The sequence below is a fragment of the Chrysochloris asiatica genome, unplaced genomic scaffold, assembly GCF_000296735.1.
Source record: "Chrysochloris asiatica unplaced genomic scaffold, ChrAsi1.0 scaffold00022, whole genome shotgun sequence".
Lineage (NCBI taxonomy): Eukaryota > Metazoa > Chordata > Mammalia > Afrosoricida > Chrysochloridae > Chrysochloris > Chrysochloris asiatica.
The window spans coordinates 23,881,940-23,892,509 of record NW_006408540.1 but is presented as its reverse complement, the minus strand read 5'-3'; the positions used below and the strand labels follow the sequence as shown (position 1 = coordinate 23,892,509).

The 10,570-nt window shown below is 41.4% G+C and overlaps 1 protein-coding gene across 1 annotated transcript in view; it reads left to right on the top strand.

Annotated features, from left to right (window-relative positions):
- SUCLA2 (succinate-CoA ligase, ADP-forming, beta subunit) overlaps positions 1-10,570 on the top strand; it is a 52,218-nt gene that overhangs the window by 38,458 nt on the left and 3,190 nt on the right. The window contains exons 7-8 of the mRNA XM_006837691.1: positions 8,923-9,043; positions 9,533-9,621. Coding sequence (XP_006837754.1) covers positions 8,923-9,043; positions 9,533-9,621 — 210 coding nt within the window. The remainder of the gene's footprint in view (positions 1-8,922; positions 9,044-9,532; positions 9,622-10,570) is intronic.

Genomic DNA, 10,570 nt, shown 5'->3' with positions numbered 1-10,570 from the left:
TTTTTTTTTTTTCTATAACTTTTAATCTATGTTTGTCTTTGTGTGTAGGGTGTGTCTCTTGTAGGACAGCATATTGAAGGATCCTGTTTTCTTACCCATTCTGCTACTCTCTGTCTCTTAACTGGTGCATTTGATCCATTGATGTTCAGCATAATTATCCATAGTTATGAGTTGATTGCAGTCATTTTCCTGTGTGTGTTTTTGTGGTGCTGCTGCTTTCTTTGTTCTGTATACTTTTCTGTGCTGAGTTCATTTTTTGTGTGTGCTTTTTCTTGTCAATTGCTGTATAGTTTAAATGTTTACAAAATCTTCATGGACTTTCCTTTCTTGATTTGATGTGAAGGTGTATTAGTGTCTTTGAGGTTACCCTGTAATTTATTCATTTCTTTCCTAAATTAAAACAGTCTGCTTTATCTTGAAATCTACTTGACTTCCTCACCATTTGGTATTTCGTAATTATACTTTTCCCTCTTTTTGCTCTTTTGGTGTCTTGTGTTTACTTGATACAGCTTTTCTATCTAACATCTTCTTAATTCCCACCAAGTGATTGGGTGGGGCCATGCAAATAAGGTATGCAGACTCTAAGGCTGGGATTGGTGGGTTTTACCCCTCCTGCTAGGTTTAAAAGGAGCCATCTCAGAAGCAGTGAAGCAAGATCCCAGGACCATCAGAAAGGAAGAGCATGAGTGACACGTGAGATCCCCACCCAGAGAAACAAGTGACAACAGAGGCAGTGGCATGGAGAGACAGAGTAGCTTTGGGCTCTAGGTGTATGGACTGAGTAAAGCTGAGTGCCCATGGGCAGGAAACTCACTTGAAGAACGTGCTCTTTGGGCATTCATAGACTGGCTAAAAGAACTGTGTAACACATGCTTGAGTAGGGCAGAGGCCAAGGGACCACATGTCTGAAAGGCTGAAAACAAGAGTGTGGTGTGCCTGCAGTATGGCAGACAAGAGGTGCTCCTGACTGGAGAACTGCTGCATCCTGAGTTGGTTTTGATCCCAAAATGTACCCTGTTCACTTTCCTAATAAACACTACAGTGGTCAGTATTGTTACGATTTCTGTGTGGCCACAGCAGTGGGTTATTGAACCCAAATATGAAGCAGAGAGTGCTGTGGGAGGGATGGTTGGTGTCAGAACTGGGTAAAGAAGGTTGTAGGATGGAAGCAAGTCTGACCTCTGTTTCATAGGAATCAGCCTTGGGCTGATTTTGAGTTTGATTCTCTCCCTCTTGTGAAGCCAAGGCTTCCACATGGCTTTAGCAGCTCTGTGGTTGTCTTCATTGTAGGTTGATATCTGTGATTCCCTTTCTTCAGAATTGTTTTGTTTTACTCTGGATACTTCTATATCTGGATTGAGTTCTTGGTGGTCCTGCCCCATATGTCCGTATATAGTTGTTATCTGTTACTGGTTCTCAGTCCAAAGGACTCCCTTAAGTAATTTTTATAAAGTTGGCTTGACTTTGACAAATTCCTTTAATTTTTGTTTATCTGGAAATGTTCTAATTTTGCAGTCATATTTGAGGGATAGTTTTACTGGGCGTATGAGTCTTGGTTGGCAGTTATTTTCGAGTTTCATATATGTCTCCCCCTTGCCCTCTTGCCTGCATAGTTTCTGCTGAGACGTTAGAGCTTATTCTGGTTTTCCTTTGTAGGTAACATTTTGTTTTTCCCGAGCTGCTATCAGGATTCTTTCCTTGTCTTTGACTTTGATGTGTATTGGTGATTTTGTTTTGTTCAGCTTCTTGAATACTTATCATGTCATCTTTCATGATGTTAGGGAAATTTTCTTCTAACATCTCTTCAGCTATCTTTTCTGTGGTTTTCTTGGTCTATTCCTGTTCTGGAATTCCAGTCACCTGTAGGTTACTCCTCTTCATGTTGTCCCACTTGAGTCTTAGACTTTCTTCATATTTTTTCGTTCTTTTCTCTGATCATTGTTCTGTCTTACTAGTATTGAGAGACTTATTCAAGCTTGGTAATTCTGTCTTCCATTGATTCAGTTCTACTCCTTTTCCCTTTCATTGTATTGTTCATTTCTGATATGTTTAGTATTGATCTGCTGGATTTCTGCTTGCAGGTTTTGTATTGTCTCCAGTGCTGTATATATTTTGTTTGATTGTTCCTGTTTAGTTGAATTAAGTTGATGTATTAGGTATGTAGGTACATTCTCAAGCACTCACTGATTGCCTCCTGATGCTTGTGATCAGGAGATGAACTTCTCTGTTCACTGTTGGTACAGTTCAAATCAGAATAGGTTTAGTTAGTGTTGGTTGCAGTTGCTGCTGTGGTGGATAGCAGCTGGTATTGGCTCTTGCCCAGTTGGTGAGGCTGCATAGGGCATATCTATGACTTTCCTGTGTGGCTGCAGTTGCTGTTTCTTATTGTGTGATGCAAGAAGAAGGAAACAACAAACAAACAACAGTAAGAAAAAACAGCTCACACAGTGAAAAATGAGTCGATGGCTTTCTCTCTGACAGTAAGTGGTGCACTGTGCCACTTACTGGCCTCTTCCTTTCACAGCTGTTTGAGAAAGTTCATAATAGCCACGCTGTGTCTGCAGGGCCCACACAGATTACCCACCTCTTTTCCTTCCTCCCTCTCCTCTTTTTTTTCTCTACCCTTACTCTTCTATTAAAGTCCTGGTGTGGTGCTGTGGGTTAATGTGCCAGACTGCAAGGCCATTTGAATTGCAAGGTTGGTGGTTCAAGCTTACCAGCTGCTCCTTGGAAACCCCATACAGAGTTGCTATGGGTCAGAACCGACTCGATGGCACTTAACAACAACAGCTCTCCTAGTGAGAGCCAATCAATGGCTGGCCAGGGTCGAATTTGCAAATTTGGATCAGAACCTGCCCTTGTGGGTTTTTGTAATATCTGTATACGTTAGTGTATATATTGTGTATATCTCCAGGGTTCACAACCTCCATGTGGCTCTTGACTGCCCAGAAAATGGGAGATTCTCTGGGGTTGTACACTAGTCAGAAAAAAATGAATAAAATGAAATCTTACTTTTGTCTCTGCAAGCCACAGGTAGGTTTCTGTAACAAAAGTATGTTTTCTGGTCTCTAAAGTCATTCTGAACTTTCAAGATGGCTGTGGCTGGTTGAGAGAAGGTGAAATCTTGAGAGTTAGCAAGATGAGCCATAAGAGAATGAAATGAGGAAATAAAGAATTGAGCCCCTTCTCCCTGTGTTGAAGAGTTGGATAGAGAAGGAAACCCAGGGAAAGCAAGTGAGACAAGCTGACAGATGGGAGAAGGTCAGGATAGAGGAATGACATAGAAGGCCAGAGAGGATGGACAACAATGTCAAATATGGTGGAAGCATTCAAGTATAATTAGAAGTGAAAGAGAGATAATCGGGAACCTTACTAAGAATTGTGTCCCTATCTTGCAATGAACTCACCTCCATGGCTCAGTTTTCAGCCAAACAATAGACATAAGGGGAACAATGGATGCACACTTGGAAACATCAACCATTTGAGATCACATTTACCCAAGGACAAAGTTGAGAAGAGTTAGGGGAGAAGGAGGAATGGGAACAGGAAATGCAAGGAAGAAGTTGGATAAGTGATGTTACCTTGTGGAAATTACAGTCAGTGACGAGAAACAAAACGTGTGTGAGATATTGAAAGGAAAACTGACCTGCTCAGTAAATCTTCACTCAGTTCACCATGAAAAGTTAAAAAGAAAAGAAAGAAGGCAAGCTGAGTACCTTTGGGCAAGAGACTTGCTAACAGAGGAGGGGTGTCTTTTGCATTTGTCTGGGGAGGGAGGTTTGCCAACACATGGAAGCTAGTGCCTTTGAGCTAAGGCTTGCTGGTGAAATGGAGTGCCTTTTGAGCGTTTATCACAGAACTAAAAGAGCTTTGTAACACTTGCCCAAGCAGGACGAGGCTAAGGGGCTGTATGACTGAGAGGAGGCTGGGGACCAGAGACAAGCGTGTCTGTGGACATGTCTGAGAAGAGGCTGCCCTGACCAAATAGCTATATCCTGAATATTTCTGACCTTGAACTGTAATCTGTTACTTCACTAAAAACCCCATAATCACGGGGGTTAAAATAGTGTTCCTGGGTAGCTTCTAATGGAAAGATTGGAAGTTTGAATTCACCCAGAGGCACAGGGAAGAAAGGCCTGCTGGTAACCTTGAAAAATCAGCCAATAGAAATCCTACTCAGGTGTTCTCCTCTGACACACAAGGTCACCATGAGTCAGACTCTTCTTGACAATAACTAGTTACTGAGAATCAGAATAGTAGAGGAGAGGGGTGTAGGGGATCAGGGGCCAGATGTTAATGAAATGAGTTGTCATTAGGAACTGAGTGCAACCATGAGAGCTTTTATGTCAGAATATTTTTTCATGAAGGCAGGAAAGGGCATGGTGTTTTCATTTGAAGGAAGATAATATTAAGGGAAGTGGTATGGTATATGTTTTTTGCTTGTTTGTGTGCTTAGAAGTCTTAGAAGAAGATGAGCTATTTTAGCTGAAGAAAAGAATTTGAAGATAGAGAGCAGAATGAGGATAGTTAAATAAATGATGTTAAATGAGGAGATGCAATGCAGTATTTAGGTTGGGAGGTTAAGTTTGCAGAGGAGGCTGATCTTTCCTTGAGATGTTATTGGAGAAGGGAAGAATGAGTCTATGATAAGTATGTTTAGAGGTGGAAAAGAAGATTGCTGAAGATCCTGCCTTAAGTGTCGTTCTTTTTTTGGATGAAATATGAAAAAGTGTGAAAGTTAGATTATGTGCTGAAAGTGAGCGTGAAATGGGATATGGGGGTTTAAGACAAGAATTAAGGTATGAGGCCAACTGCTTACGGAAAAGATTTCCAGTGAAACATTATTGCTCTGCTCTGAAGGTTGGGCTAGTAATGTAGGTTCTGTGTTGGTTTTCCCCTTTACCTTCTCCTTGATGTTAGAACGGATGACATAATTGGCTGCATTTATGGAGGATGCACTGTTGAACTGGGAGAGCAGAGAGACAGATGTGAATGAACTGCTCAGACGTAGGCTCCAGGCTCTATCGTGAAGAAAGTCGCACCTGTTGGGAGCTCGTAGACTGGGAGCTTAGGAAAGGGCTGAGGAAGTCAAAATTGGGCTGGAGGTTTCAGGGTAAAAGGAGTTAAGGTGAAAGGTGAGGTTGAGTGGAGAGTGATTTACATATTTAATGTTCTGGAGACACTCATTCTGGGTAAGTTAAGCTTTGTCTTTGGTAGCAGTTAGTTGAAATGGACTGGAGGGGATAGTAGGATGGCATAAATCTAGGAGCTTTCAGTCTAAAATGTTAGCTGATGCTTTGTGGTGAATACTGAAGACACCCTGAATGAGGCTGAAGGTACAAGGGTGGGAGAGAGACAAGAGAGTTATTAGGTGCTGAAGTCCACTATGAATTCTAACCTCTTATCTAGGTGTTCAGAGGTAGTGAGTACAAGGAATGAGTATTATATATAGTCCAATGGGGCTCAAGACTTTCCCATGTCATGGCATTCTCAGAAACTGAATTGAAGACAGTTAGAGAAAGTTGTTTGTAGCCAGAGTCTAGTGTCTCCAGCTGTCTCATTATTTTGGTGTATCTATAACTCATTAGTATCTCACTGGTTGAGGAGCTCTGGTGTAGCTGACTTAACCGAGCATCTTGAAAAATGAGTTTTGTTTTGTTTCTTTTTTCCCTGGAAATGACAGAAGCACAATGATTCAGAACTATCAGTGTGATGGTGAAAACAGTGGTGACCCAAGCAGGTCCTGAGATTTAGATTGAAGTGTAGCCAGAAGTGAGCATATAGGAGAACCTGAGTGATTGAGAAAGTGTGTTTTGGTAGAGTTGATGCAGATAAATGAAGAGATAATAGATAATAAACACTGAATTGGAGATCTTGCATGTGATATTGGCTTATAACACGATGTAGGATGCTTTCATGTAGGTGAATGTGTTTAATAGGAAATAAGTTAATGGAATAGGTGGCACTGTAGGATAAGCAACGGACTGTTGACAACTAGGTTGGAAGTTCAAACCAGTGAGCTGCTATGAGGGAGAAGGATGAGTCTGTCTATTCCAGTAAAGATTTATAGTCTTGGGAAACCTATATAGAGATTATGAGTTGGAATCAGTGCATTTGAAGTATGATGTTGGAGGAGAATATTGAAAGTACCATGGACTACCAGAAGAACAAATTCTGTCTTGGAAAGAGAACAGCTAGAATGCTTTTTTAGAAGCCAAGATGGTGAGACTTCGTCTCTTATGCTTCAGACATGTTATCAGGAGGGACCAATCCCTCGAGAAGGACGTCATACTTGGTAAAATGGAAGGTCAGCGAAAAAAAGGAAGACCCCCAACGAGATGGATTGACACAGTGGCAGCAACAGTGGGCTCAAGTGTAACAATTGTGAAGAGGACGCAGGACCAGGCAGTGATTTCTGTTATGCATAAGGTCACTGTGAGTTGGAACAGACTCGATGGCACCTAACAAGGCAGTTGTTGGCAGTGGAGTTGTTTGTTTGTTTTGTTGATCCAGATAAGTAGAGAAGAGATTGTGAGTGAGGTGGTGGAATCACCCAGGAGGTGGAAATTGATTCTGGTGAGTGGTAGACTGTGCCCACATCCATGGTAGGGCAGTGTGTTCTGGAAATACTTCTGTGGAATTAAGGTTTTGTGTTTTTTTTTTTTTAAAACATAATTAGCATCACACTGTTTGTTGTCCAGCTGGTTCCAACTAACAGCAACCCTATTCACAACGAAACAAAGCACTGCTCGGTCCTACGCCATTCTCACAATTGCTGTTATGTTTGAGCCCATTGGTGCTGCCAGTGTGCCGATCAATCTCATGAGTTTTTTCCTTTATCACTGACCCTTCACTTTACCAAGCATGATGGTCTTCTCCAGGGACTGGTCCCTCCTGATAATATGTCTGAAGTGTAAGAGGCAAGTCTGGCCATCCTTGCTTCTAAGGAGCCCTCTGACTGTACTTCTTCCAACACAGATTGGTTTGTGCTTCTGGCGCTCCATTCTTCTCCAACACCATAGCTTAAATACATAGATTCTTCTACTGTTTTCCTTATGCTTATCAGGCTATTGAAAATACCATAAGGTTATTGAAACTGCCATGGCTTGGGTCAGGCACACATTAGTCCTCAAACTGATATATTTGCCCTTAAACACTTTAAAGAGGTTTTTTGCAGCAGATTTGCCTAATGCGCTATGTCATTTAATGTCTTTTTCTTTTTTAACTCTTTTATTGTGAATTATGTGTTACTTTACATGGGAGAACATTAGCTTTACGTTCATCCTATCATATATCGTTACATTGCCATGGTTACATTCCCCTCCATGCATCATCAACCAACTAAAGGGCACACCCCGAAAGCCTGCCCCTTGGTCGTCAGCACATAGCTCCTTTCCCTCTAGAGTGGGTCTAGAGTTCCCAGTCGCACCATCTCTCCATCTCTGGCGTCACTGTTTCTCTGGGTAGGGTCCCGCTCTCCGCTCTTCTTCCTTGATGGTCCCAAGGCCCTCCGCTCCTGGACTGCAAAGTCAATCACTCCCCTCCTTTTGCTACAAAACATCTACCTTTACATTACTAACCCACACAGATAGTAATTATTCACTATTGAGTGCTATCCCATCTCCTTTCATCAGTCCTGCCCAGACGGATTGGATACTACTCAGTGGAGATTCTACCTTCCTGCACCCTCTGGATCTAGGCTCCCTCTTGAAAGCTTGTAAGGCAGCCACTTCTTGCCCTTGAAGCCCCTCGCATTTTGGGTAGCCAAGTTGCCTATCCCTGTCTACTCTGTGTATCAAGTGGGTGGGAATGATCCTTGCTGTAAAGATTTGTTCCCTCTTTTGAGCTACTGCATCCATAGGTGTAGATCAAGTTCATCAAATTGTATCCGATTACTCTTTTTTCCCTCTTCTTTCTTCTAGTTGAGCTCTGATCATCCAGCCATTGAAGTCAGGTCAAGTGGGTAGTATCTGCAAGTGTGGGTGTTCTTGTGCATATGCCCTCTCTTCTTATCAGCTGGACGCTTCACTCTCGACTCTAGTCCTCTGTGGCTATGTCACTGACTCTAGGCCCAGGAGTCCCTAGGTCTTGCCAAACTGCTGGCCAACCAGGTCTCCACCCGGGTTCACAGGAGTCTATTGAATGTGATTGCACTTAGCTCGCAGCTTCATTGCTGTTTTTCCCTCACTTCCCCTTATTGGTGACCAACGTGGTCACCAGTCAGAGCACATGTCTGCTCGTGTATTCCCATTGAGTCTTAGTCTTGGAAGTAGTGTTGCCCTGAGGGGACCTGACTGCTTCCCTTGATGTCTCCTGGGCGAGCAACTAGTTTGTTCTTGTAATAGTCAGATGGACTGCTGTTATTGTTGCGTATTTTTCTTGTTGGTCTTTCATTCAAGAATATCTTCTGTTCTTCTAGCCGCTCCAGGCTGGTCTGCTTGTCCTTTCCAGTGGAAACTTCCCACCTCAAGATTCTGGATGTTGTTCAGGATTCCACCTCTATGGTCTTATGTAATGTAGAGGCTCCACAGGAAGCCTCCTTCACTGGGCACATTGTAGCCCCATTTTAGGTATTGCAATCAGTTATAGGCAGAAGACAGACTTATAAGCTTTCTATGGTGGTATTTCTGGCTATTCGTTTCTCTCCCCATCAAGTGTCTATTTTATAATGGTATGCAAGGATAACCAAGATTCAAAAGACAACCAAGCATCTTAACATCCCACCCCCCCAACCCCGCTTTTGCCCATTCCAACCATGTCTCAATCCAAGGTTGTGCATACATCATTATTTACCTCTGTCCCACTTAACCCATGCCGACTGAAGTTTTATTATAAGGCACAGATACTAGTGTTTTCTTGGGAAGGAAAGACCAGTCCTCATTTGTCTTACATTCTAATCTGCCCAAACCTCTGTATTCTCAGGTCCAGGCTATTCTGGTGAACATTTTCGGAGGAATCATGCGGTGCGATGTTATTGCACAGGGTATAGTCATGGCAGTCAAGGACTTGGACATTAAAATCCCTATCGTGGTACGGTTGCAAGGTGAGTGTCAGAGCTCGCGGCTGCTCTGTGAACTGCTTTCAAAGTTTATAATTCCCAACAGTGCAGGTCATTTAAAATGGAGTTTTCAAGCAGCTGATTTTTTTTTGGCAGCTGTATCTTTTTAATGAAAGTATTATACTATAGGAAAAATTTTAAATCATGTTTTGTTTCTTTAACATCTTTTAACATTGCCCCCGCCCCCCCCAATGGCTGTTTTGTTTGCTATAGTTTTATACTTCCTTTTTTCTTTGTAGCTTATCTGAACTCTGACTTGACTGAGTTACTGTGAATATTGAAAGACAGTATATTTTATGAGATAACGCAAGGCTTTTACAATATTCTCTTTGGTTTAGAATGATTTATATTAAGTAGTTGAAGTACTCTTAAGTTGAAATTTCATGCTATAGAATGTGCTATGGCAAGCAGTTTAAATGACTTTGTGTGTATATTTAAAACACCTATATATTTGCATAAATCCTTTCTTTGCAGGTACACGAGTTGATGATGCTAAGGCACTAATAGCAGACAGTGGACTGAAAATTCTTGCTTGTGATGATTTGGATGAAGCTGCTAAAATGGTAAATAGGTTACATAAATCAAGTTTATAAAGTGTGTAAAGGATTTATAAACATCTAGATTCTCAAATGACCCAGCTAATAATGCTAATAATGAACCTCCTATATGTAGAGCACATCTTAAATAATAACCAACTCCTGTCCAATTTTGTTTCCTTTTTATTCTTACGGACTTCTTTCCTTGCCCATGATTATTTTGAAGCAAATCTCATTACATCATTTGATGCAGACATTATATCATTTTTATGTATAACATCAGATATTTATACAAAATAAAAGATATTGATAACTATATGAAGGAACTGTTGTTTCAGGTAGGATAATGATATGGTTATATGGTTATGTCTTATAAACAGAGTTGAGTCAATGTTGAAATCTTCCTGATTTCTCTCAAAATACTTTTTGTGTAGAACATTTGCTAGAATTAAGATCAGAATACATCTATACATTGTATGTAGTTGTTATGTCTGTGAATCTTTCATTTTCCTATTGCTTTATATTTTTTGTGTAGTTCGCTCGAAAAAGCTAAGGTGCTAGTGCTATAGAATAACTTCCTATAGTTTGGATTTTAATTATTGCAATCCTGTGATGCTAGTTACATGTTCTTCTGTCCTCTTTCTTTTTTTTTTTTCTTTTAATGCTTTATTGTGAACTATGTGATACATGGGAGAACATTAGCTTCACATTGATCGCATCGTATATTGTTTCATTGCCATAGTTACAATCCCCTCCATGCATCATCCACCAACCAAAGGGTATACCCCGTTAAGCCTGCCCCCTGGTTGTCAGCACACAACCCCTCTCCCTTTCTGGGTCTAGAGTCCCCAGTCACTCCATCTCTCCACACATCGTCTCTGCCTCAATCTTTGGCATCACTGCTTCTCTGGGTAGGGTTCCGTTCTCCACTCTTACCCTTTGATGGTCCCAGGGACCTCCTCTCCTAGACTGCAAA